The following is a 27,590-nucleotide window of genomic DNA, read 5'->3' as shown; positions in this document are numbered from 1 at the left end:
GAGAAACACCACTTAAGATACTTGTCCTCAATCCACCCAGATTTGGGGGGAAAAGCAGAGCAGTTAAATCACTCATTACAGGGTGGAGAGTGGGGAGTTTGCACCCAGGGCTGCGCAAGCTCTTTAAGGCCCCTCTGAGGCACCTACCAACTCAGGTTTCTGTGGGTGCACAGGGCAGAAGAGGCAGCAAGAATGTTTGGAAAAAATGTGAAATTGGCTTACTTAGGTGGACAGAAAGAAAAGCCACCACCACAATACACAGCAAGTCATCTGGGAAAACCGATGCAGCTCCACCACAGTCGACCACAGACGGTGTCTCCCACTGCTCCCACAGGAGAGCGAGTACAAACCATATTCCAAACCTGCCGTCTCCCGGAGCGGCCCTCCAGGGGTCAGCGGGCGATACGGGTGCGGGGCACAGATGCCCCTGGTGCCAATCCCCACGAGGGGCGGCAGCGGAACCCTCCGGTTATTGCTCCTCAAGGCGAATTCTCCTGTCAAAGAAATAGAAACTTTACTCACGGTATCCCGGAATGCCCACATAAGGAACAATACAATCTTAGAGAAGTCCCTGAGAATTCGATAAGAGATGCAAACAAACAGGATGTAAACTAAGCTCCGTGTACCCAGATAAAATAAAGAACAAACGTTACAGCATTTGCTGGCAAAGCACAACGACGCTGTGCCTGCTCAAGGACCGGGGTCAAGATGACGAAGACGACCCGGAAAGACCAAAGAAGGACTTCCAATAGGGGTGCGACCATGTAAAGCAAACTAATAAATACGTATTAAGTAAGTGAGAATATCTAATGAATATGCAAACGGTACGTGTAATAAAAAGTCCTGTCCATCTGCCATTTGGCGCGTTCGATTAGAGGGGCTATCCTCCGAACGTCCAGTGCGCTGAATAAAGAAGAATGCCCTTTTCAACATCTACGAATCGGTGTTAAGAAGTTTGTTTCTGCCGCTTTTCGGGATCCGAATCGGTAACGTTGGTTCCCGCGCCGCACTCCGGGCTCTGGGCCGACGGAGGAGGGAAGAGCCGGGTAAGCTCCGCCTCCTGGGGGGAGCCAAATTAGGCCCCGCCCCAGGGAGGGGCTGAGTTAGGTCTCGCCCCGCCCGGCAGTGGGCGATGCCGCCACCGTCACGCTGGGGAGGGGCCGCCACTGACAGCCCGCCCGCCCACGTGACAGCTCGCCTCCCACGTGACGGCCCGCCCTCCCACGTGACGGCCTGCCCGCCCACGTGATGGCTTCTCCGCCCACGTGACGGCCCGCCCGCCCACGTGACGGCCCCGCCCCATGGGCGCGGCCCCCGGTCCCGGCAGCACCCGCGCGGCCCGGCGGTGTCGGTAAGATGGCGGCCGTGAGTCTGAGGCTCGGAGACCTGGTGTGGTGAGTGGCGGCGCGGCTCGGTCCGGGCGTGCCCGCGGGCGAGCGCCGGAGCGTGGCGGGATGGGCGCCTCTCGCGGAATGAGGCTGCGGCGGCGGAGGAGAGGCAGGCGGGGCGGCGGCGGGGCTGTGCCCGGCCCGGAGAGCGGCGCGGCCGGAGCTGGGTTGGGCCGGGCGCGCCGGGCGCCGTCAGCCCGGCGCCGCGGGGGACTCCGGGGAGCGGCTGCGGACAGGGCGGGGCTGGGCAGGGCAGAGCGGTGGGGCCGCTGCGAGTCCCGGGTGTCACTGGCGCCGTCCCGGGGGCGGTGTGAAGGGGGCGGTGGGAGGCGGCCCGGGAACACCGGACTGGGCTGGGCCGGCGCCGAAGGCTGCCGGGGACGTCGCATGGAGGAAGGAAGCTGTGTAGGATAGAGGGGTGAGGGGAGCGGAACGGAGGGGAGAGCGCTGCGAGGCTCGGTCGGAAGCACAGGCTCACCTCCCAAGGGAGGCGAGAAGGAACAGAGGTTAGTCAGGAGGTGTTTCGGGAGAGCCATGACACCGTTTCTTGGCAGTGCTTTAATGAACCAACACAACAATATCCTGGAAAACAGCGTTTCTTTGTAGGTTGGGGTGTCCCTGTGGGAGCCCCCGGAAGCCATTTCCCCTTTTCACTCCGATCTTACCCTCAGACAGTCAGATCTTTTTGTTTCCTGGTCGGGAGACCTGAGAACATTCCATGATTAAGTGGCTCTGCTGTGCTGAATGGGCCAGGTTGTCCTGCCGGGGCTCCAAGAAGTAGTTAATTCCCAACACACAAGTGCATGCATCTGTATTTATATCCCAGATAAAAAGAAGTGCCTGCTCCAGGCTGTGACAACTGCAGCTTCTCATCTGAAAAATTGGCAGTGCTAGGAAGTTGTCTAATTTATATGGCAAAGTAAGTAAAGATTGCTTACTTTTAGCAAACCTCTTTTTTTCAGATGAGAATTTGGGGAGTGACTGCTGTCAGTGTTGGAATGCAGACTATCCTGCTTTAGTTTTGTACATGGCAGCCCAGGCAGGTGCTGTCCCTGGAGCTGTCACAGGGAACTTTAACAATCAGACAGCAGCAGCAGAAAGGGTTTACTGGATGTCTCATTTGGTACAAGAGTGTGTGAGACACGATCACAGTTCCTGGCAGCATTCCTGCCTGCCTGTGGTTGCTGAGTCCATCTCGAGGGGCTGCTGTGCCACTGGCTGAGAGGTTTTGAGTCAAGGCCCCGCAGGTTCTTTGCCAGTCTCTTGCAAGACAATGACTGACGAGGTTTTGTGAGCACTGCAGCCTGAGTTAGTGACAAGGGTGAAATGAGGATAAAGCTGCTGTGCTAAGGGCTAAGACTGATGTATCTTCCTTCTCTGTAAGTATTTCTATTATTGTCTAGTTTTCGTAATGGAGACCTTTGCAAATGTAGGAAGGAAACTTTTGTGCCTTTTTTTAATGGCTCTTCATATCTTTAGCACATGTCACTGTGGTGGTGAGCACCTGAAGAAGGTGGTAGTGGAACACCTGCTGGGAGAATCCTGTGAGAACGCAGAACCTCAGCTCTCTGAGCTGTGAGTCGATGGCTGCTCTGCTCACAGACTGCTCTGGACAGGTGGATAGAAGTTCCCAACCTGAACTTTGCGCTGATTGCATGCATCAGTGCTTTTATCCAGCTCCTTGTGAAGGAATCTCCACTCTTAGAGTGCTACAGTTCCTGTTACTCTTGTGTGTTGCAGGCAGCAGCTGTGCTGCTGCTCTTTTCTTCAGTTCTGACAGTGCAGTGAGGTCAGACTGTTCAGAGCCTGCATTAGGTGCATATGTCAGTCTTGTGTCCTGCCTTGCACAGAAGGCTTTGACTGCGTGTTGTAACTCTCCTAATATATAAAGTATGAGATAATGTAAAAAGGCAGATACTGGAATAGGTTTTTTGTCTAGTTCTAGTGCCTAATACTTTCTTTTTTATCTAGGGGGAAGCTGGGTCGTTATCCTCCATGGCCAGGAAAGGTGAGGTTTGTTTGTTTTTATTGTTGCTTTCTTAGTTTTTGGTGGTTTTTATTTGTTTGCTTGCTTTTGCATTTTCCTTCTGTGTAGGGAAAGCTTTGCCTGAAGGCATTTCAGTTGTTGATTAATGCTGGCTTTCTTATTTATTTGTTTTTTAATCACACACCCCACAAATCTAAACTTTGAACCAGGCTTTATTTGATCTAGAAGTTCAGCCTGTCACCATTAACAGCTGGTAATTCAGATAGAATAAAAAGCGACAGAGAGCCAGCTCTGGAGCTCTGGAACTGATTGTGTTTCCCAGATTTAGTTATTTAATCCCTGTCACTTTCTGTAAGACTGTTTTTTTTTCCTTCCATAGTAAGTTGGTTAACTATACTGTGTTTAATAATAGAAATTAGGAGTCTGGCTTCTCAAGATACTGTTAGAGCTATGATTTTTGAGTACTAATTCTGGGGGTAGTGAATAGTTAAACTTTCTCTTTTGGTTAAGCTGGGTTTTTTTTCTGGTGAAAGATTAAAAATAATTGAATTTTATGTACCATTTCTATTATTTCTACTTCTCTGAAAGAACTTTCTTATATTTTTGGTGTCAGTGTGAGGGCTAAGCATGCTGAGGTAACAGCATGAGTCTGGGAAAAAGCTTGTCGATTTGGCTGACAATCATAAAAGTTTGGTTACTGGATCAAGTTAACACCAGATTCCTCTACAGGTGTCACCTGTGTAACTGAATGACAGCTTTTCTCCTTACTAATATTTTAAACTTGATAAGCAATGTATTCTGGGAGTAAAGACAAAGTTTAAATTTAAATTTCAGAGGTTACGTGAGTGGAGCAAACTTTTATTCGTGCCTTTGTCTTTAATTTTACAAAAGGTGGCCAGCTTATCTATTGGGGCTGGAGAGTAGAAAACTCCACTCAAAATGCAGTCTCTGCTGCAGCATTCCCATGTCCAAGGAAATACTTGAGTTACATATTTACTTGAAAAACTTATAGCAGATTCCAGTTCTCTTCCTAGTCAGATTAAAAAAAAAAAAATCTGCAATAGCTGTAAGACAGGACAGTAAAATCACAGAGTATAAATCTATCATTATGTGCTTTTTAACTTTCACTTCTAATCACCTTCAGATTGTTAATCCACCTAAAGATCTGAAGAAACCTCGTGGAAAAAAGTGCTTCTTTGTGAAGTTTTTTGGAACAGAAGATCAGTATGTACCTGCTTGTTTTCATCAGGGGAAAACACCATTAAGTGGATCTTTTGTGGAAGAACTATTTATTAACACAGTGCAGTGTAGCTTCTTAAAGGATTATCTTTGAACCACACAGAAAAAAACATTCAACTATTATTGCATGCTACAGCTGCTCATGGGGGTGTATGAAGACTGAAAAGACTTACATAGTCAGGTTAGGATTTGAGTTGCTGCTGTGAGGGCAAGTCCTTGGTAGCTTGCCATTTTTAGGGGAGTAAATGTGATGTGACTGGGTTAGATTTTAGCATGTAACCATGTATGAGAAAGGTACAGCTCTGAGTATGCTTTTTTTTTTCTGCCAGGGGAATAAAATTAACTGTATAATTGCCATTTGTGAAAGAATATACTGTCCTACCTGGTAACCGAAAACATTCTTGCTGTTCTTGGGGAAGTCTTTACAGTACAGGAAAGCCAAAACTGTTGTAGACTTCCTTTTTGCAAGGCAGAGTTTATTGAGTTCAAATGTGTACAAAATTGTAGTTGTCTTAAATAATTGCAAACTAGGGAGAAAAAAAACAACAAAAAAAAGCCTGAAACTGAAAATTATTTTGCTCATTTTTCAGTTTTCCTCTTTATTTTCTGCTATTTCACATTAAGTCATGCAATAAAGAAGGAAATTGCAAATATCTATGGAAGACTAGAGAACCCTTTACTTTTTGGAAAAAAAGGTAACAAGAGCTGAGACCATTTAATGGATGTTTTTTAAGGAAATTATTTTTGACCACTAGATTATTTTTGCTTCATACTTAAAAATATTTTTCCATTAAGAACTGAGGTCTAAACTGGATGGAGTAGAAGTGAATGCTGCATGCAAAAGGGAACTTTTGGATCTCTAGTTACTTGAGGCAGGTGAAAGTTGATTTGAGGGCAGAGAAGGTTTTTCGGTGATGTTATTAAACATGGTTGTTTGAGCTAGTAAGTTCTGAAAGTTGAGGAGATAGACTATTTCTGTCCTGATTGTTCTTGATTCTTGTATTTCACATTTTTGAATCAAATACAGATTTATTTTTTTTTTTTGTATTAAGACAAGTTTGGGAAAAGTGGTCAAATGTCTGGGGTACTGTAGCTGAGATTAACAACGTGATTGCAAATGAAGAGTTCAGAGCTGCAAAATAATCAGGATTTATTACAGGATTCTAGAGCTCTGGCTGGGGCAAATCCAGTCATCTGGCATGGTAAGGTAGTGTGGTTGTTGTAGTGTCACACCCCCCCCATCTCCAGCTTGTGAAATTTAATAATTTCCTGCTAGATAATCATGAATTAGAAATTTGCTTGCTTTGACTGGTATACCCTACCTGAAAATTAAATAGAAATAAATGCCACCCCTTCTCTTTTAAAATAATGTTGATAGACAGAAGAGAGAGAAGCTTCTGTGCCTTTTCTGTCCTGACTTGGAACTTCAAAAGGCTGTGCTGGTTAGAACTGTCGTGTTCTAACCAGTGTGCTGCTTGAGAAAATCTTCATGTTTGAACATAATCAACAAACCAAATCAGGAGAAATTTAAATGATTTTGCTTAAAATGTGAGCTGTTTGGAAGTAAAAATGGGGGTGCATGTGTGTGAGCAGAGCAGAGGGGTCAATAAAAACATACCGATGAGTTTGGTAGTGGTTTTTGTGTAGTGTACCGTTTTTGGTTATTTGTGACATTCTTGCTAGTTTAGGATACAGCACAGAGGAAATGCGTTTTCCTTCTCCTGCAAATAGAATACTGGGATGTACTGGCCCAGTGCAGTGCTTCAGTGACTTAGGAGAGTAGATTAACTGGAAGGCTGTGAGTAGTTTTGGCCCAAGACACACAAGTGAGAGCATGAGTGCATTCAGACTGTGCTCCAAGTCCTGGCTATTGATAAATTTTCTGCTGAGCTCTGTGCTCCATATGCTTGTTATGTTGGTGGTGTTAGTTGCTTCTGTGACTTTCAAAGTAAAGTTTTTTGGAAGGTAAGGGTTCTCTACCCATGGAAGCAGATTTTCCTTGTGATTAAACTGAAGTAAATACACATGTGCTTTACCATAGTGAAAGCCACCTCAAAATTCATAGTAGTGATGTAATATCCATGTCTGGATCTAAGCAATTGCCTTAATGGTGATGCACACACTCATGTAATGTCTCTTTATTACTTTGTGCTCCAAACTGGTAAGGAGATTTTTCTAGTCTGCCTTGGAGTTGTTTTTCTGAGTGTCTCTTCCCCTTCCCAACCTCCTCCCTCTTTATATATTCCCTTACAGCCAAATGGACTTGCAAGTCCGTATATCAAAGTCTTAACAGAAAGTTGGAGCACCCCAACTCACAACCTTTTTGAAGCATCAGTGCAAAACTAAATGTGGTGGGGTCAAGGGGCACTTCCTGACTTAATATATCAAGACAAAAATGGAGGAAGCTTGCAATCCAAGCTAAGTGTAGTGATCCGCAGCCTTTTTCCATCAAGCACAGTGATTTTAGCACAGCACTCGTTGCCTTCCCATCCTTCATATCCTCTTGGGATGCTAACACCTACCCTTTTCTTCTGCCAGTCTTCTCCCTGGTTTTCAAGGAGAGAGAAATTTCAGGATGTAGTCTTTCTAAAATGTTCTTTCAGGTCTGACATCAGGAAACACTTGCTTAAAGTTGGCCATACGCCTTGGCAGCCTGAGGAGTCCCAGGGATAGTCTGAAGCTGATGGAGGGGGTGAGCTCGTGTTCCTGGTGTTTGTCAGGGAGGCACATTATCCCATGTTGAGCTCTGTGTTGCTATAGCAGAGCCAGCTGGAACATTGTTAGACATCTCTGCAGGCACAGTGCCATGGCTGGAAATCACTGTAGTCAAAACTCTTCCGCCCCTTACCGAGGAGGTATTTTATTGCACAAATTTGAAAAACATTAATACTTAATTTCTTTCAGTATTGCCCTCCTTCTTGTTTTCTTCTGCTAAGTAACCTCTCTTTTATTCTTATTTAGTCGTTTTTGTGGTTTTTTTTTCTAGAAGTTTACATATAAAATTCCTGAGTTCAGTTATTTGAGTTATTTTACTGATGAAGGTTGGGACATTTTCTTTTAACAGAAGGAAACCGATCTTAATTCGTCTTGTGTGCTCACACACTGGGCTTGTAAATAATCAAGCAATTTTCTTTTGACTTTCAGAACTGGTTGTGTTAGCATTTAGTGTGGGCATTTAAAGTGTAACAGTCTAAAGTGATGAATTTTTCCCCAGACTGTTGTAAGTAATAGAAATTTGGAGATACAGTGCCACTGTTTTCCAGCCGTAACTATAAGATTTGCAAAAAGTGAGTATTGGTGGATATTCCTCCATCTCATTTCTCCAGTTTATCATTAGGAGTTGGTATCTTTAGACAGGAAGAGAGTGGCTGGAACGATGAGGTTTTTAATGTCTCCGTGTCTGTGCCGATATCTCTATATCACTGTTTCTGTGCAGCTCCAGGTCACAGTCATACTTGCCTCTTCTTATTCTAAGTTTTGATTTTGTTCATATTTACATGTGTAGTGTTTTTGTAAGAGTGATATTTTGGAGAGGATGAGGAACAGCATGGAGAAATGAATAGAGAAACCCATTGCTAATGGGTATCTTCATTAGATCTTTTCACTTTTCATGTAGCCCATTCTGTACAGATACCTGGTGACTGTGCAGCGATATAAACACAATTTCATCTTAAATATGACATCTTCAGAGATGTCACTGATGTTTTTCTGAGGTATTGATTCATTGCTGAGTCAGGAGAGAAATAGTAGCTCCTTTTATGTGTAGTATCCTTGAGGTGTCTTATCTAATTATTGACCCTCATTGGCCTTGAGGGTACTGAGATCTTGTGTATAAACATGAATGATTTTGTTTGGTGGAAAGTTCTTTTGTTTTCAAGTGTTTGAAACACTACATGTAATTGCTTTATGGATATCTGATGTCCAAAGACACGTTCATCTCTTATAGGAGGTTGTCCAGGTAGGTGATGCACAAAGAATAAACTGGAAAGGAAAAGACTGATTTTTTTTTTTTTTTAATTTATTTATAATTGAGGCAAGATTTAAGATTGTTTTTCACTTACTAGTTTGAGCTTTCTAATTCTTTGTCCTGGTGGATCACAAGTACCAAAATGCACCTTCAAAGACTGGAACCAAAAAGCTTTGCACTTCAGGCTTTCTCCAGATCAAAAGGAAAAGGAACGAGAAAGGAAGCCAGTGAACATGTGCAGTGAGGAGAGATAGGATGAGCAGAAACCTAAGAGAATGCCTTGAAAGAAAGAAGTTATTTTTGTTTAGAAATTTAATCTTGCAGCAACATTTAACACGCTTTTTTGTTTTATAATGTGCTCCAGAATTTTGTTTCCTTTATATACGTAATGAAAGGCTTCTCATGAACTGATGCTGTGTGGTATCTAGGGGTGTTTGTCCCTGTGTGTCACACAGGCAGGCTTTACAGTGGGAGGGAATTTTAAATTGTCTTTGACAGTGATGTCTGGGCAGCTGGGAGGGATTCCCTGAGTAGCTGCTGGATGCCGGTTCTAGTCTGGAATGGAATGATTTGACTTGTATTACATTATGTCAGTTCTTATGAAGACGATGTAAAGTGAGTGAAAGGATTCAGCTTTGCATGCAGGAACACTGGGTTCTGTGGAAAGAGTGCTGACATTTTCCAGTCAGTTCTAGTAGGAGGTCTCCTCTCTGCAAATGAGACCCAAAAATTTTGTTTACTTTAAATAAGTTGATTCCTGACTACAAATGGTGGCTAATGCAAGATCCAGCAAAATACTATTGTTATTATTATTTACCATTTTCACCTTCATGTTTGCTTTAACTGTATGACATGGTGCTTACAGTGTCTGAAACAGCAGCTATTAAATCACTTCACTTCTAGCAGGAGCTGGACTGCACTGGAGAATACTTAAAACCTGTAATCGTGGGCTAGTCAATGTAACATAGGGATGTCTGGGGATGAGAGAAAATCTGATTGCCCCATTTTTGCTGTGTGCTAAGAAGCTGCAATGGCCATCCTAGCTCAGGAAAAGGTTTTTAAAACTTAAAACAGTTCTGTTTTCAGTAGGATGGAAATAGCTTTGTAACAGTGTGGCTGATAAGCCTGGGCTTGAATCTGGAGAGGGAGAAAGCTTGATTTAATCTCTGAAAGTCATAAGGGATTCATGCATAAAGGGAAGCAAAGACATTCCCCTAAGCTGAAGTGAAAGAGTGGTCGAAGTGCTTGTTTGCCTAAAGGAAAGTGGAGTTCTCACCCTGTACTTGACAACTTAACCATTTGGTAAATGTCAAGAATTTGTATTTAGCAGGAGTGGAAACAGGGAAATAATTTGATTTTCCTCACAGGACTCCCGTCAGGTTAATACTCTGCTACCGTACCAGTCAGTTTATCTTAAAATATCAACAGTGAAGAAAACAGTTCTTTTTCCTCAAAAACAAGAACGTTGCTTTCATGCAGAGTATCAGGGTACATCAGAGATATGTTCAGTGACGAGATGTGGCTTTTGCAACTCATTTTGTTTGTGGTCAACCCTATTGTGAGATGCAGAATTTTGAGGGATTTTTTCCTACACTTTTTTAGACACTTTCATGCACAGTATATTTTAGCCAGGGACTGATGGCTGAGAATTGTTATGTAGACTTTGCTTTCAACAACCCCTGGAGCAGATTCATGTTATTCATGGCTACTTCACATGGAGGTGTGGGAGTGTGGGTGTTCCTCCTGGTGAAACAAGAGCAGTCACTGGGCTGCCATTGTTCTAAACACGGCCTGTGATCACATCCAAAAGTTGTCTTGCAGATAGAGAATATGACTGATGTTTAGAGTGGGGCATGGCTAGAATGAGAGGAGATAAAAAGAAACAAAGTTAAAGTGCCAGAAGAAAGTTCTCAGTGAATGCAGAAATAGCAACCTCTGAGGTTGTAAGATAGCAAGCGAGTTTGGGCTGCTGTCATCAGTGGTTCTGGGGAAAAAAAGTGTATCTATGTGTTTCTGAAAGTGGGATGATTGTGAAAGCTGCTGTTTGGAGAATATAACTAACTTCTTTTTTTGTTTCAAGTGCTTGGATCAAAGTGGAACAGCTGAAGCCTTATCATGCTCACAAAGAGGAAATGATCAAGATTAACAAGGGTAAGCGCTTCCAGCAAGCTGTGGATGCTGTAGAGGAGTTTCTTAGAAAAACCAAAGGCAAGGACCAGGTGAGTGGGTTCTTTTTCACTGTATGCATCAAAGTAGGTCTTGGCATGAACAATGGTTAGATGCGTTTTTATGTGAAAGGAGTTTGTTGCCTCTGGCAAGTTGAGAGTGGTTTTGTTTTCATTCCTTTGGTTTTCGGGTTTATTTCTTATCCTCTCTTCTTCCCCATTTAATCTTGTTTGGTGGGGAAAAATGTTTTGTTAAACTGCTGGAGAAACTGAAGTGGCTAATTGATTTGCTTGTGGTAAATCAGTCTTAAATCTTGGAATAGAATTTGATATCTACTAATCTTGTTTTTAGTATGTTGGAAGTGCGCACACTGCCAGTAAGTCTACAGGTGGCCTGTTCTGTTACGTGCTTGCTTAAACTGGTGTGGTTTTGCAGGAGAACTAACCAGGAACTTCACTCACTGATTCCAAAGGACTAAGAGAGATCTAGTTTTCAAGTTACTGTGCTGTTGTTTTGCTTGATAGTAATCAGCACAGGGTCCTTCACATCCTTGGTTTTGCATGAAAATCATTCCATCTCTTCTCTTCTTTCCTTACCATCTTCTATTCTGTAATCTCTCAGGCGTCTTCCCATAACTCCACTGAAGAGAAGAATCGGCGTAATTCCAGTGAAGAAAGAGGCAAGCAATCCGCTGGTGAAGAGAAACGCAAGGCCAGTTTGTCTGAAGGAAAGGTGAAGAAGGGCACAGGGGAAGGAAAAAAGAGGGTCTCTTCTGTCTCATCAGAGAGAGGATCAAAGTCACCCTTGAAAAGAGCCCAGGATCAGAGCCCCCGAAAGCGGGGGCGTCCGCCCAAGGATGAGAAGGTTTGTGTTGTGCATGTCCGCCAGTGCCTGTGGACTTGGCAGCTGGACTTGAGGGCTGACTGGCACCTTGACTAACAGGCCAGCAGGAAGAGTCAGTTCAGTATCCCTTTCTTTTTTTTTAAGCTGTTCCATATTGCTCCTCCTAGACCATTTGGCTGCCTGATACCTTTGGCAAGCACATTGTTGATTCTTCCTGTGATTTTTACCCATTAGTTACTGTGAGTGGCTCTTTGAGAGGGCCTTGAAAGCTTTATCATGAGACTTTTCATCTTGCCATCCTTTGAGTTCAGTTTGTGTGGTAAGGATTAGTGAAGAGATATTGGTCTTCATCTGATTCTTGACTTCTCCCATCTCATCTGCTTCCTATGATCAGGTGATTAGTAGTCGATCCATTTCACCCTCAGGACTTACAGAGGCTGAAGTATTCTTAGGGGGTAGAGCTTAAAGAAGAAACTTGGAGCCTGGGAAATCCACCAGAAGAATTAAATGTATTCATTTCAGCCTCTATGCTACAGGGTATGTTTCCATCCTCCATTATAAAAGTCTGACCTTGGAGCATTATTATTTTATCCCCATTACTTCCCTGATACTTCTGGATGTTGTACCAGCAGTGATAGCAACCAATGCTTTTTGTCTACCCTCATCTAGAGTTCTAGCCTTTTTTTTTTTGTGGAACTCGTGGTTATGGTCTAGATCTTCCTTTTCCAAATGGATATTTATTTTGGTGGATTATTACGAGGCATATGCTCCATCAGAGACTACACCTGAAGATGACTGGGAGATTTCAGCTGATACACCATGCAGCAGCCTGCTTGCTCACCTGTGCTTCAGAGGGATCACATTGTGCTTCACAGTCTTTGCTTTCGGTGCCCGTCAGGATGCAAGTCAAGATGGTGGTCTTGGCTCTCCAGAACTATGAATGGATTGGCCTTTGCTGATTGAACAGCAAACTCTTTCTTGATGTGATAAAATGAAGCTGATCGTCTCAGATATTAGCTGTGAAGGAATCATAGAATAGAGTCACAGTATATCCTGATTTGGAAGGGATACACAAGGATCATCTAGTCCAACTCCTAAGGAGTTGAAGGAAATACTGGCTCTTTTTCAGAGCCAGCGTCTGTGAAATCAGACTGCACAACAGAGCCCATCAGTTTCTACTTCTGAGGGGAGTTGGAGGAAAGGAGGAATGGATGCATATATGTGAATTCTGACTAATAATTACTGAACTTGTGACTTGACTGATCCAGAAAAATGCTTCACTGGCGACATAACTTTAACTTTTCTAAGTGTCTTCCTATAAGCATGTTGTGTCTCCACATAATTCTGTTACTATAAGCCACAGGGCCTTTTTTTTCACTTGCAAAGTGCTGCTGTGTCTTTGAGCTAGCTTCATTCCAAAAGCCATCAAAACTAATGGCTGGGAGAATTCTGGTTGTGCTGACACATTGTATGCCTAGGTTTTACTGTGTTAGCTACCTCAGGCCTTCGGAGTGCTTTGAGTGAGTTGTGGTAGTAGGCATTATTTTACTGGCACATGGCAGTGGAGAGGTTTTAAACTTACCACAAAGGGGTGGCCAGCTGTGTGATAAGTGCCTGGCCACAGACAGGGAAAATAAGCAGGGTAAGGTAGGAAAGTAAGCCTTATAGCTTCTGGGAAGTGACAATTAAAGAAATTGCCATGAAAATATAACAATGCTGCCTTAATACTGCTTTTCAGCCTATGACAATTTTAAAATCTTGTCTTCTTGCCTGGTTCTCATAAGTTCCCCACGTTCTTTACCCTTAGGGTAGAAAACATTAATGTCATTGTCCTGAATTAATACAGTGCTGGGATTTGTTTGTTTTTGTTTTTTTTTCCCTGTCACAGTCCAAATTCTGGCTTTCCAATCAATAAGGATGCATAAAATTCAAGAATCCGGTTGTTGCCCAGGTGTGCTCTATCTAGAAAGACTCTGTAGCCATAGATCATCATCCACATACTCTTATTTTTAAGCTTATATGAATATTTTCAAAGGACCAACAGAAATTCTTAGGCATCAAGGCATTCAATTGCTTTACCAACTGAAACAACAGTGTGCTGTCTAAGAGAATTTTAGTATGCAGGACTCTGCCTAGACACTTTTAAGTTTGTAGTCTGATGTCTATGTTGTCCTTGCTAACACTTGGACAGTCGCATCGATCCGGATTACCTCCAGGAGTCTTGCTCTGACCTTTTTTTACAAACAGTGCTCTTCTCTTGTGCTTCTGTGTGGACATTAAGGTATATTTTGCATTTTCAGGAAGTAATTTTGGAGGGGAGATAATGGGATTCCATTTCTGCACCCTCATTTCAGGAAGACAGCACATACTGTGCAGGAGTCCCGCGCATTCTCTTCATGTAACATAAAGACCTGTGCGTCTATAGCGCATGTCTGTGACTGATTTCAACCTCTATGTCTGGGGAAATAAAAGATAAAATTTAATCTGCTCAACAGTGAAAGCCTCAGTGTGTTAAGTACTATCATGAACTACAAACCAGGGCCTGTTGAGTGGATGGGACAGCCCACATACAGTTTGTTTCACAGATTCTGCAGACTTAAGCACATGTGGCTGTCGGCCTTCTACTTTGAAGGTTCTCCTGATAACAGGTAGGCTATTCTTTTGTGACAGGGCAGGATTAGAAGAGTTTAGACTTCTACTTGTAATGATGTTCTTCACCCATTTGTTAAGCTTTTTGCATTCCACCAGAGGAAAATACTGGATCAAGTGTGTTCGTTTGCTTCTCTGCTCATTGCATGAGTGCACAAGTGCAATGATTCCTCTTAGGTATGAAGAATGGACTCTCCAGAAGCCATAACTGTGTTGAATTCCTTCATTGGCAGTTCGTATTTTCCTCACCTCACCTGTGTTGATAATACACTGAACGCTTATGAGAAGGCCCGTGAAATGGAAGGCGTTGGTAGTGCTTTCAGAACTCTGTATGTGTGCTCGTATGATCAACGTGCTGTGGCCAGCCCCTGAGCCAGGTTGTAATCTCTTTCTAATCCTCCTTCTGTCTCCTCAGGACCTCACAATTCCAGAATCAAGTACAGTGAAGAGAGTGATGACTGGAACAGTAGCTGGATTTAAATGGCCACCAAGTGTCAGTGAGGTGAGAAGCTTTTACAACACAGAAGATCTAGGAACCAAGTTTGGTTCTCAGAGCCTTGTGTGTGGCTGTAAAACAGCAAGATCTTATCTTCCTTGCGTCAGAACATTCTGCACAGAACGTAGCTGGACAATATCCCAGGCAGTTCAGAAGTATGCTGGGATTCACACTTAACTTGCTGTACTCATTTTTGCACTTCTTGTTTCAAAACTATTTCTTGGACTGAATTCCCAAAATTGGCGGTAATGTGGATAGTGTCTCCCTGACTTGGTACTCTCATATGGAGTGGTTTCATTTGAAAAACTGTCAGTTTTGCGCATAAATAAGTGATCAGCAAAGCAGAGTAAGAGCAGCCTGACTCCAGGCTACTGTATACGATGCTCACTGGAGAGGTAAAGTACCTGGGCCTGCACTCCTCGTTGCTGTTAGTAGGGTTTGCCTGGCATGTGGCATTGCTGTTTGTAACCTCCAGCCAGTTCCCAGACTGCTGTTCTAAGGAGTTCCTTGAAAGCTGGAAAATAAATGTTTTCATTCCCCTGGGAGGGGAAGAAGCGGGATATGAATTTTCTTCCTCCCATATTACTCTTGCTCATATACTTCTCTGATTTTCCTACAGGTGTCCAAAAATGAGGAATTTGGTTTGAATGGCTTGGGTTTTGAGAATGAAACACAGTGTAAACTGCTTAATTGAAACAGGCTGCTTCAGACAGTTGATACATTTTATATTTTCCACCTTAAGCTATTGTTCTCATGCAGCTTGAGAGAGCAAGGGAATTGTGCTGTTGTTGCTCAGTGACTTTCTGGGAATGCTTCTGAGGCTGTACTTGCTCTCTTTGTAGCCCGCGAAGGACAGTGATCCACACTTTCATCACTTCCTGCTGAGCCAGACAGAGAAGGTGAGGATTTGGCAGACAGGATCATGCTCCTGGTCTGTCTAGCTTGGCATTCTGCCCTTTGCTGGGGCTGAGTGCAAGGCGTATGCGTAAAGAGCTCCAGAATTCTGTTTTTTGAGGGCTAGTGGCAATTAGATTGTAATCTTGTAGTTCAATTACTTTCCAGCCTTAAGGTTTAGAGTGGTTTAGCATTGAGTACAGTGAATAGTTTTAAGTAATTAAAGATCATGTAGCACCAGGTTTTGACAGATCTATTGTAATAAAGTCTGTAGAAAGAAGATTGGTGGGCAGGAAAAACTGCTTTTCTGTTTGAGAATCCTGCTGTTTGATTGTTTTTGATGGCTATCCAGTCAGTTTCCTCATCTGGATGGGCTTGTCAACTCACTGAATGTTGCAGGAGAATTTCCAGAACTAGAAAAGCTCTTTGTAAGATATAGCAAATTTATCTCCCAAGAGTCAGAAGCCTTGCAGGATTTTATATTCAGCAGTGAACATCAGGAGGAAAAGGAAAGATCAATTTAATGTAAAATTAAATTGATTTATATCTCGCTGAGGATCTGGGCAGAACTAGAAGACTTAAGAGCTGCTAACAGTTTTAATCTACACAAGCTCACAGTAAGCAGCATGGGAAGGAGCAGCCTTTGTTTGTAGAAAGCCATGTGCCTTCTCATGTTAACCAGAAGGTTTTGCTTCCACTGCTGCAGAGACATGGTGAGCGTAGATGTGAGGTTGCTCCATGGCAGGATTCAGAGAGCTAAATGTGGGAGCAGGGATGCCCTGCATTTTGGGGTCTCCAGAGCAGCCTGTCATTGGACCTACAGAAGGGAGTTTGCAGGACCTCTGTTAGAAGACAGGCTGAATTGCTGGGGCAGGGTGGGAAAGGATGACCTAATATGTTGCAATAGGGTTTTGGTTTTATTTTTTCTCCTTCAGGGAAGCCCCAGAGTTGTCTTGCTTTGCAGATGGTGGTGGGTGGGTGGGCTGCCTGTTCCTATGGAACAAGGATGTGATCTGTTTGCTCAGCAGAGCAAGTCAGCACTGTCCTTCTCCTGAATGCTTTGTCTTCTCTATACAGCCAGCTGTCTGCTATCAAGCCATCACAAAGAAGCTGAAGGTTTGTGAAGAGGTAAGGCAAATCTTGGTTTTGATGGATTTTCCCTATTGTTATGAGGCCTTGCAGTTCCTCCAGAGCTATGCATTCTATTTTTTTATTATTTTTTTCCCCCTCTTTCCACCCCACCCCACTCCCCCAGGAGACAGGATCCACCTCCATCCAGGCAGCAGACAGCACAGCAGTCAATGGCAGCATCACGCCTACAGACAAAAAGTAAGATCTCCAACACACTTCAGCCATTTCCCTTTCTCTCCTTCACAGCTCACACATGCAGCCACTGTCCAGCTGGTCACTGCAAATGAATAAGCCTAACATTTCCCACCAACTGCACATCTCCTCTGTCCTTGTATGAAACTCTGATCTAGGGACAAGGGGGAGGGAGGCAGCTAAAAACAAAGGGGACTGTACAGTACAAAACTCAGAATAAATTGTGTCCTGGATACATCTGCAATTTGGGGTGTTTCTACAGTTGCCCTATGCACAAGGTCCCACTTGAGGGCGTTAGCAGCAGTATTCCTGAGTGTTACATGAGGTAGGAAGATAAAAGGGGATCTGTCACCAGTAGTGCCTTGCAGCTGACTGGGGTTGTTTAATCGCTCTCTTGGGCATGCAGAAGACAAGAGGAAGAGGGAGGTGTATTCTCCCATCACAAGACCTTTGCTGTGTAGCACGTGAGCTTTCTGGTTTCTTTTAAACACCCCCTTTCTCCTTCATAGAGTGAGAGAAGCCGAAATTGAGCTTCCTGTTTCACTCTGTAACTTCCGCTCCATTCAAATTGAGTTCAGGCCACTCCTGCTGTTTGCCGTTGGGGCTGCTCTCATGGGATGTCAGTTCTCACCTGTACTCCAGGGGAACCAAAATAACAATGAAGCTGTTCAGGTAAAACAGTCTCTCAGGAAAGTGTGGCTCAGAGGTGGGTTCGGAAAGGAGTATCTCTGCTGGTTTAGAGACTTGAGAATAGGTGGACCTTGTTTTGGCTGCATAGGGAGCCTGTGGTGACTTGCTCTGCCTTGTCTGAATTAGTTTGCTTGAAGAAAAGCAGCATGGCTAGCTGAGAAAGGACAAGGTGGTTTGTGAAAGCTACAGAGCAACTGCTAATTCTGCAGAGGTAACTGGGGGATTGCCACGTAGATTTCATTGTGCAGTTACATCAGACATGTAGCTCAGTGCTTTGAAATCTCTCCTAGAGCTGTGGGTTTTGCAGGAAGCTGCATGATGGATAAAAGGGTCCTTGCAGCAATATCTGCAAAGGAATTCTTGCTGCAGGTGACTGTAAGGATGGAACTTGTTGGCACATTGTCTTTTTCTCGAGTGAGGGGAGCAAAACTCTTTCCAGCTTGGGGGTGGAGGAGGAGGGGAAGGCAGCTGCTGTCTGGGACTCATTGTGACCTGCACTGGCCTAATACTTCCTTTCTTCCTGTTTGATATCACAGCTGTAGAGCAGGGACTAGATCTTGGGTCTGTGCATGATGCTTACCCCAGTAGTCCTTGCTGGGCTTTATTAAAATAAATATTGTAATGTATCATTCAGTTATATAAACAAGCATTGTATGTGTGACAACTTTAAAACCAGAAAATTAATTAGAGAAGCACCTGCTGATCTCTAAATGTTCCCTTTAACTTCAGTGAGGCAATGGCTGGCAACAGAAAGCACACAAACAGCAATTTTAATAAAACAAACAAAAAGCCACAAACCCAGCCCCCTCAAAAACCAAAAAGAGCCCAGACCACTCAAACCTTTAATATTTCTGTGATCTTCTGAAGTTAGGGTGAAGACTTTCTCCAGGAAATTGTTAGGGATGCTTGGTAAGCAAAATAAATCCCAGCTTGATTTTAAAGCTCAGTATCTACCCATTCTAGCTTTGGCTGCACTGGAACATGTTTGGGGATTATTTTTTTTTTTTTTTGCTGGTGATGCTCCAGAGTTTGCTCTTCTTTATATTCAGCACCATGAGAGATGAACACCTATTGCTTTCTCTTGCATTCACGTTTATCTCTACCCCTCAGGATAGGATTTCTGGGCCTTGGCCTGATGGGAAGTGGCATTGTCTCCAACTTGCTGAAGATGGGTCACACTGTCACTGTCTGGAACCGGACTGCTGAGAAGGTAGGCATGTGCCTAATGCCTTTCTTAAACATGCAGTTCCCCCTGTAGCTTAGGGAGGCCTGAGGTCATCTGTCAGTGGTGCCTGGGAGAGGATGCCAAAGAAACACAAGGATGCACTTGCTACCTTGTTCTGTTCCTGTTTCCTAGGTGCTTGTCGGTGGGCACTTGTGACCAGGTAAAGTTGTGGGCTGTTCTCGTATGGTCACTTTACGTGACCAGTCCTACCCTACTGCCATTTTGTACGAGAGCAGAGAGTTGTCAGAAAAATTAAACCCTTGTATATGAGTTGAGAATTGGGATGTAATATGTCTCTGGAAATACTGCTGATGTGAATATCCAGTGTTACGCCAAAAAGGCCAGGTATGGGGAGTTATCCCAGGAGAGGTGTGGTAAGATGCACTGCTCAACCACAGCTTTGTCTACATCCATTTTTGCAGTAACAAGGGTTCTGTTGGAAACCTGCTGTGTCAGCAGACCAGGATGAGAAGGGTTTTATGGGGGCATTCAAAGCGAAGATGGAGCTTATATTGCACTTACATTCTCGACAGTGTTACTCTTTGTAGTGGAGGAGGAAAAGTAGGTAACTGGGGGAGATGTGGTACTCGGATGATGCTGTGCGATATCGAAGCAGGAAGGGCCCTGTAGTTACTTAGTTAAAAGGGTTTAAAAGATTTATCTTTTTTTAATAGTAAAACATGACTGGTATGAGGGGATAAGGTAAGAAGGAGCTAAGATTTGAAGCAGCAGGCTTCTGAAACACATCAGTCTCAGCTGTGCATATTCCTGTTTAGTGTCCAGTAACACCTTTTTCTCTGTTATTTTTCCAATTTTTTTCCTTAAATCTCTCTTCCCAAACCCACAACATTCTTATCGTTTCACCTAAGTGTTTTCTTTCAAAGTTCTTCACCTGGGGTTTCAGAAAAGTTCTGTGTGTGTGGACAAAGCAAGGGAAGATGACCAAGTTGCTGTGTAATTAACATGCCCGACTCTTTCATTGTGTCCAGCAGCGGGGTTTGTTTCAGGAAAATGCGAAGAACCCATTTGCTCTGTACTTAATTTTTCTTACCTTTGGATTTGTGCCTTTTGCAGTGTGATTTGTTCATCCAGGAGGGTGCACGGCTGGGAAGAACCCCTGCTGAAGTTGTCTCCACATGTGACATCACCTTTGCCTGCGTTTCGGATCCAAAAGCAGCAAAGGATGTAAGGATTAGCTCTTATTTTACCTCCACTGGTTAGACTATGGGATGCAGTCACTGAATGCCAGTTCTGATCCCTGCTAACCACAGCAGCCTGGGTAATTGTAGATGCTGAATAGTGCAGCTGTGTAAAAATAAATGTCCAAACAAAAATCATACTTTTTAAAAACCAACCCTTTGAGGACAGGTTCTGATTCCCCTCTGGTGGTCTGCCACTGCAGTGCCAGGCTCACCTGGCCTCCTGTCCTGCAGGATTGGGGTTTCTCTGCAGACACCCTATTGCTTTACCGCTCTTCTGTTCTCCACAGCTGGTGCTTGGTCCGAGTGGAGTGTTGCAGGGGATTCGCCCGGGGAAGTGTTATGTGGATATGTCCACCGTGGATGCAGACACAGTCACAGAGCTGGCCCAGGTAATCACTGAACTGAGCCTCTTAACACCTGTGATTCAGAAGCAGTTCATGTTGCTTCAGGCAGTTTATTACCTGTTGGGCTTCTTCTGGGAGACTCTCAAGTTCCAGGCAAATTAGACAAAATAACGTGTCAAATCTTGACCAGCAAACAGAGTTGGATGAGATGTTCCCTGGTGATACCAGCAAACCTGTAGATTTGGCAGGTCTGTTAGCTGGCATCAAGTGTAAACAGACAGACAAATTTTGATCCCTTAAGAGGTATTTATAGCCAGATTGGTATTCTGTAGCAAACTGGATGGTAAAGCCCTGTCTGGATTAATAAATGTAGTTAAATTGATAGAATGCATAACCTCCTTAGTTAAAATGTTCTGGGAAGAAAGAATGCCCTCACGTTTCATTCTGTAGAAATATTATTATCATAGAGAGGATTTCTGTAGAAGTGTTCTGATTACTTCTGCTGTGGTATCGGATGTGTTGGTGATGCAGTAGTGTGTAGCATCAATTTGGAGAATAAAAATCATACGTATTAGTAAACCTCTGGCTGAAGAGATCTGTCAAACGCCTTTCCTCTCTGGGGAAAAGGGGGAAAATACCCCAGCGGTCAATCTTCTGATACTCCCACACCACATGTACACCTTCAGCACTGGTCCCTTGTCCAGTACAGGGTGCCATGGCTAAAGCATGTCAGTTCAGCTGTTTAAAACATGCACAACAGTGATGGGTGCAGGAAGGTCTTGCTGGAGTGTGAGGGCAACTTTTGGTCTTAAGTACCATTTATAGGATACAGTGCATCACGTGTTAGTGCTTTCCTCTCCTGGTTATATGTTAGAGCTGTTTGTTCTGCTTTAAAATTCTGTCCTGAGGGGCAGGAATGCTTTAAGTGATGTTCCTGCTGCTGTCCATGCACAGCTAAACAGAGATGCTCTTTTCCAGGTGATAGTGTCCCGGGGTGGTCGCTTTCTGGAAGCACCAGTCTCAGGAAACCAGCAGCTCTCTAATGATGGGATGCTTGTGATCCTGGCAGCTGGTGACAGGGGCTTATATGAGGACTGCAGCAGCTGTTTCCAAGCCATGGGGAAGACCTCTTTTTTCCTAGGTAATTGAAACACAGAGGGCCTGACAGCAGTTTCTTAGTTCCTTCCAGCAAGGGGTCTGAGGCGAATATGTGATTTGTTTCTTGTCTCCTTGGGCAATGTGGGAAATTGGCCTGCTCCTCTGGAACTTGGCCAGTTTCAGAACCTGCAGGCTAAGGTTTCTTTTTTGAATACTGTCTCACTTTAGAGGATCTGTGATGCTTTTGGTTTTAAATCATACTTTGTTACGATTTCTCCATTCCTTTGCGTACTTGAAAAATGAGAACTTTTTCTGAAATCTTTCAGGGGAAGCTGCTGAGTGCTTGATGCAAAGAGTCTAGTGGTGTTACTGCTATGTGGGCTGGGGGAGCAGGGCTGCTGTTTCTCTTCTGGAGGAATCTCAATGATATTTTTCACTCCCAGGTGAGGTAGGCAATGCTGCCAAGATGATGCTGATTGTGAACATGGTCCAAGGCAGCTTCATGGCAACAATAGCAGAAGGACTGACTTTGGCTCAAGTGACTGGCCAGTCCCAGCAGACCCTTCTGGATATCCTCAATCAGGGACAACTTGCCAGCATCTTCCTGGACCAGAAGTGCCAAAGTAAAGTTCTCTTATATTGTTTTATTATAGGGCATTTGTTACAACCTAGCAGCATTTCAGCTAGTGGCAGAAAGGGAGAAATAAGTGTCCCATCTTCATCAGCTTGGGATTATGGTTATTTTAAGCATTTTGGAGATGCAGATCTGAGTTCCATTCCTTCCCCTTCATAGCCATGGCTACTGAGAATATGAATTAGGACTGCCTAGGGCTTGAGTTAGGATTTCATTGGGGCAGGGTAGCAGGTGAAATGGAGGGTAGGCTGCTTAGAAATCTGAGGTCACTTTGTCAGTGGGCAATAGTGACATCATCTCCTGCAGCCAGATGGTGTCGCTATTGACATCATAGTGTAGATAGAGAGTAGAGAAACAGGAGAGCTAAAAGTAGTGATCAGCAAGGGAAAGGGATATGGGTATTGAATTTCAACCCTTCGCAACATGGGCTTGGCTTACTTTTGTTATGCTTACTTTTTGCATGCGTTCCTCTCAACAGATATCTTACAAGGAAACTTTAAACCTGATTTCTACCTGAAATACATACAGAAGGATCTTAGATTAGCTATTGCACTGGGCGATTCTGTCAACCACCCAACTCCCATGGCAGCTGCTGCCAACGAGGTAAGAGTTGTCCAGTGTTCAGACATGTGTTCTTCATCTATTCAGCAGAACAATTTGTCCACAAGTGATGCAAATCTAAGAATTACATAATCTCTAATACAAGGAAACAATGATTGAAATATATTTTGACTAGGGTGACATTGGATTTGTTTTGACTGTAGAAGCCCTTAGAATGTCACATCAGGAAACACAGATGGCCTCAACAAGACCTGCAGATCAGAATCATTCTGATCTGCACTGCTCTGATTACTTGACATACTGTGCAGTTCTCTGATTGCAGTGGCCAACAAGGGAATTTTTCTGCTGGGGAAAGGCTTCACTTAAGTGCAGGCTCTGATCCTTTTCTGATTTCTGTTCTCTAGGTCTATAAACGAGCAAAAGCATTGGACCAATCCGACAACGACATGTCTGCAGTGTACAGGGCCTACATCCATTAGGCTGCACCCTTCTTACTGTTCATATGATGATTATTGATTAATATTATTATGATACTGGGTTTTAACTCTGGACCAGTCCATCTCTGTCTTTCCATTTCCTTTTATACACAGACTTTGAGACCTGCCACCAAGGCAGCTGCTGCGGTGAGCCTTCCCCTGTGGCAGGAGGGGGGGAGGAGGGGGCTCGGATTGTTGCAGTCTAATTAGAAAAGTCCATGCCATGCACTGACAAGTCATGGGACGGAACAGCGGCGATTGTTCAGAAGCTCTGAGGCAACTCTGCCAGAAACCCGCTGCTTGGCTGCTTTTATTTTCCTCTTTTTTTTTTTTGCTTGTCCAAGATGCTGTTTCTAGCAACCCCTTTTCTCCTTTTGCTGTGAAATAATGTGTATGTTGGACTCTCTGCATCAAGGAGACAGATGACAAACACCCCATCTGCCTGTGAATATCACTCAAGTCCTTGGTCCCAAGTAAGGTGAGGAGTGTTCCTGTTAATTGGCACTGTTAGAGAACAGAACACCTCCCATGGAGGAGAAGGGCAGTTCCAGAGGGTAATGGAGGTTGCATGCAACACTGTCATGATTCTATTCTTTTTAAACTTCCACCTCCCCAGCACCTTGATGGAGGAATTCCTGTACTGTTAAAGACAACACATTGAATCCATGTCTTCCCCTGTACAGACAGCTATAGCTTAGGGAACACAAACTGTACTGAAAATGGGAGAATGCCAGTGTCAATGAGCCTCCTAAAAGGCTAATCACAGCCCATCCAAGACAGATTGGAGAGCAACATGTTTGCATAGAAAACTGCAGGAGAAGCACAGAGCCGAAAACTGGGCTAGAGATTTTACTTGCTCCTGACCTTAGCTTATGTTCTGCTACTTCTTGCTTTTTTTTTTTTTAACCCTTGTAGTCCCTAATTACAAAGGTGTCTTGGATTATAGCACTGTCATAAGCAGAGTGATGAGTCTGAAAGGGGCGAGAAGAATGATCCAAGAGGTTAAGAATCCTGAGCTCCTTTCCACGGTCTCTGGCCTTTGCATGGTTGTTACATCTCTCAGCCTGTTTGCCCATCTGTAAAGGTGGGTGATGATTACCTACCTCATAGGGATACTTTTGTGTACTGACTAGTGATCTTTATACATGTCAGATTTTCCATACATGTTCTTAGTGTTCCTGCTCTGGGTACAAAGTAGCACAGCATGAGCCTTTTCCCTGAAACTGTGACTTTGCTTGTGGACAGATACCAACTTCTAGAAAGAACAGTAACTAAAATGGGGAAGGGAAAGACCACTGCTGAGCTTTAGTTTAGAAATGGGTGACATGAACTGCACAGATGCCAAGGCTAGAGATGCTCTCACTGTTGATAGCAGAGCAACCAAGAGTCCAAAGGATGCCTGTCTCTCAAAATGTGCAGGGTGGGGTTTTTTTGTTTGTTTGTTTTTTTAAATTCTCAGCCTTTTAGAAGTGTTCTTGCATTTTAGATTTTAGAGTTAGAAAAATGCCAAGTGAGAAACTTTTGGCCAAAATCACTTCTCAGTGGCACAGTCTCCTTCCTTCCTTGGGCTGGGATTCTGAAAGGAAAAGGAACAGATTCAAATTAGGCTGAGTTCCTTTAAATCCCCAAGGTCTGCCCCTACCACTTTTTTTTTTTTTTTTTTTTTTTTTTTTTTTTTTTTTATTCCTAGGAACTTAATGGCTGTGTAAGGAAATTTCCCCTGGATTAGAATTTCTTCCCAATCCTGCTTTGTGCAGTGTATTCGTATGGTTCAGGGGCACCTTGTTAAGAAACAGAGTATCAGATACTCATTTTGAATCACAACATCTAATGCCTCACGCTCTAAATGTTACTTTGAGTATTTCACCTCCTGTGATCTCTGTTCTTTTTGGGCTCATGCTGTGTTCTGCATTACTTATGTCCTATGGTGAACACCTAGCAACAGAGCTGTCAGACCTCACTGCCCGTTGGTCAATGTGTGTGAGCGATGCTAGTCATACATCCGTGTTCCTTTGGCAGTGCCGCTGCCGTCCTGCATGTAGGTATCCATGTTAAAAGGCACAGAAATGTGCCCAGGATAACCAGTCATTGACCTGCTTTGACACACTGCGCTTCCCCATCCACATCTCCGCTGTTTAGCACCTGAAGTCCTTGGTTAAACATGCCACAGTAAGGAAATCACTCAAACGGATTATGCATTGAGGGCATCTGGGGGAAATTGTGGGTTTGCAGGTAGGAGATGAGACTACAGATTTTAGAGTGGAAAATTTTTGCGAGGAAGAGGGAGGTACTGTCTCAGGTGCAATTGAGAGTGAACTGTGCCGAGCCAGTGCAGCAGCATCCCCTATGTGTCCCTGCCCTTTTGGGCCAGAGTGAAGGTGAATGGGTCTGAGCACAGGTAATGGAGGATCTTCTTCTCTGTTACTTTGTGGTGCCTCTGGATACAGTGAGAATGCAAAAGGAGCTCTCAAGTCCTGTGACAGATGTTTCATAGTGAATTCCAAGAACCGGTCCCTAGGCAGCTCACTACTGCAGGGTTTGTTTTCCAGAAATACTGCAGTTCCCAGAATGGAGATGATTATTTCTGTGGGAGTGGTGGGTATGGACTAATTCAACACTGTAATTTGTCCTGGGAAGGTCTGACTGCAGCTTTGGGCTGATGTCCAGTGAGAGTGGCTGTAGAGCTGCTGTGGTGCTGCCTGGCCAGCTGTACAGTCACAGGTGTGCCAGGGAGGAGCAGAAGGAGACCAAGAGCTTTGATGTGGCTGTGAAGTGAGGAGGAGGGATGGAAATGGGGAAAACCAGACTGTTCCAGATGCCAATTGAGATTGCTGTCAGTCTCAGTCGGATTCTTGTATTTATGTCTGTGGCTTCTGAACATGGATCTCAATCTGTTTCCTAGGCCTGAGATTTGGGGGAGGGGAGTGGGGGAAGCAGTGGATTGAGAGATGCTCTAATAAAACTAGCTAGTCAATGTTGTCTTAATATTGTTGACAATTCTGTAAAGTTTCTTTTTATGAGGATTTGTTTTAGCAATTTGCTTTCTTTTGACTCCCTCCTTTTTAAAGAGAAAATGTGACACTTGTGAAAAGCTTGTAAGAAAAGCAACTTCCTTTTTCCTCGATGATAGATCCTATAGTTCATTAAGGTTGTGAATTTTTATTTTCTTGCCTTGTTTTTAATTAACGTTTGTCATTCAGAATAGGATGTGTGGAAAATGTTTAAATGGCAAAACAGGTTTTTTTGTTTGTTGGTTTTTTTTTTGTTTTTTTTTTTTTCCGTGCAATTAACAAAGCTACTGGCAAAAAGAATAAAACCTTTCTTGGTAACACAATGTTCTTGTGACACTTTCTAAAGCCTGTCAGAGTTGTCTTGAGGCATTAAGGAAATATGTGTGTTCCACAGAATATTAGAAACTCAGAGCTGCTGAGAAACCACAGTGTTCCAGAGAGCACTTTGACAGTTGCTGAAACCTGGAACTGTCAGTGAGGCATTGCAGAGGATGAGTTTGGATTAATTCCAGCCTCCATGTGCAGAGGGCTCCATGCAGCTGGGATGAGAGGAGGATGCTTAGTTTTAATGTTCTGGTGTTGATGACAACTTGTGTAAGTGATGGGCTGGGGTATCCATCCTTCTGGCATTTGGGGTTTTTTGAACACTAAGTCTTATGATCAGCCTGGTCCAGTGGAAGGGGCGTGGAATGAGACTAGCGATAAGGTCCCTCAACCCAAACTATTCCATGATTCTATGAACACTAACTCAGCAGTGGGTTGGGCATTCCAAGACAGGATCCCTCAAGTGAAGTCTTTGCAAGCTCTGGAATACTGTTTGTGGATAATCGGGCAGCTTTTGCAGTTGGACAGCTGCAGCTGTTCCTGCTGAGGCACGAGGGGCTGGTGCTCACGCCGGTGGGCTCCAGGTACAGGAGTTACAGGTGCCCAAGGAACCACTCCCTCTAGAGCACTGCCACTAGAAGCAACGCAGAACGTGACAAAGTCGAGAGCTGTGCTTGCAGCAGGAACTGGTGCTGTTGGAAGCTTTCCCTGCTCCGGGAATGAAGGATCATTTCCACGAGGGGCCGATCCGATGAAGGCTCTGTGTGCGTGGCCCCCTCGCTCCCGCTCGAACCCGCCGATCTCACTGCCAGGATAAATGTATTTGTGTTGAGAAGAGGCGATGAGACTTGCACGTTTTCACGCATTCCTGAGGATTCTTACGCGCAGCTCGGTTTGATCCCCGCGTTCGGCCGGGGCCGGGGCTGTGAGGGGCCATTGCCGTGAGGCGCCATGGGCGGGGCCGGGCCGGGCAATGACCGTGAGTGGGAGGGGCCCTGGACGGGATGCTGCCTAATCAGGCTCTGCCGGGCCGTGCCGTCAGCCAATGAAGGAGCGATGGGGCGGTGCCGCAG

At 44.2% G+C, this 27,590-nt stretch overlaps 1 protein-coding gene across 5 annotated transcripts; it reads left to right on the top strand.

Moving 5' to 3' along the window:
- The first annotated feature begins 1,275 nt into the window (after positions 1–1,275).
- Positions 1,276–23,250, top strand: GLYR1 (glyoxylate reductase 1 homolog). 5 transcript variants are annotated; one of them, XM_064672347.1, is made up of 16 exons: positions 1,277–1,394; positions 3,360–3,396; positions 4,520–4,599; positions 10,662–10,800; positions 11,369–11,611; positions 14,655–14,741; positions 15,578–15,634; positions 16,707–16,757; positions 16,885–16,958; positions 18,753–18,852; positions 19,942–20,052; positions 20,357–20,458; positions 21,392–21,554; positions 21,955–22,134; positions 22,624–22,748; positions 23,111–23,250. In XM_064672347.1, exons 1-16 carry the CDS (start codon positions 1,357–1,359, stop codon positions 23,183–23,185), a joined length of 1,662 nt encoding a protein of 553 aa, XP_064528417.1. In that variant the 5' UTR covers positions 1,277–1,356; the 3' UTR covers positions 23,186–23,250. The 5 variants fall into 5 exon arrangements, with proteins under 5 accessions (XP_064528420.1, XP_064528417.1, XP_064528416.1 ...); XM_064672346.1 differs by having other exon boundaries at positions 1,287–1,351; XM_064672350.1 differs by lacking the exon at positions 11,369–11,611 and having other exon boundaries at positions 1,276–1,394.
- Positions 23,251–27,590: the final 4,340 nt, after the last annotated feature.

The sequence above is a fragment of the Pseudopipra pipra genome, chromosome 16, assembly GCF_036250125.1.
Source record: "Pseudopipra pipra isolate bDixPip1 chromosome 16, bDixPip1.hap1, whole genome shotgun sequence".
Lineage (NCBI taxonomy): Eukaryota > Metazoa > Chordata > Aves > Passeriformes > Pipridae > Pseudopipra > Pseudopipra pipra.
Note: the sequence above shows the minus strand (reverse complement) of the source record. Positions and strands in the feature narration are given on the sequence as shown.

What these genes read in the sequence shown, in the direction of transcription:
- GLYR1 (XM_064672346.1), top strand. Translation starts at nt 1,302, where the DNA reads ATGGGCGCGGCCCCCGGTCCCGGCAGCACCCGCGCGGCCCGGCGGTGT. An exon ending in ATCCTCCATGGCCAGGAAAG is followed by an intron (nt 3,397 to 4,519) that starts GTGAGGTTTGTT and finishes AATCACCTTCAG; the next exon opens with ATTGTTAATCCACCTAAAGA. An exon ending in AGCTGAAGGTTTGTGAAGAG is followed by an intron (nt 16,758 to 16,884) that starts GTAAGGCAAATC and finishes CCACTCCCCCAG; the next exon opens with GAGACAGGATCCACCTCCAT.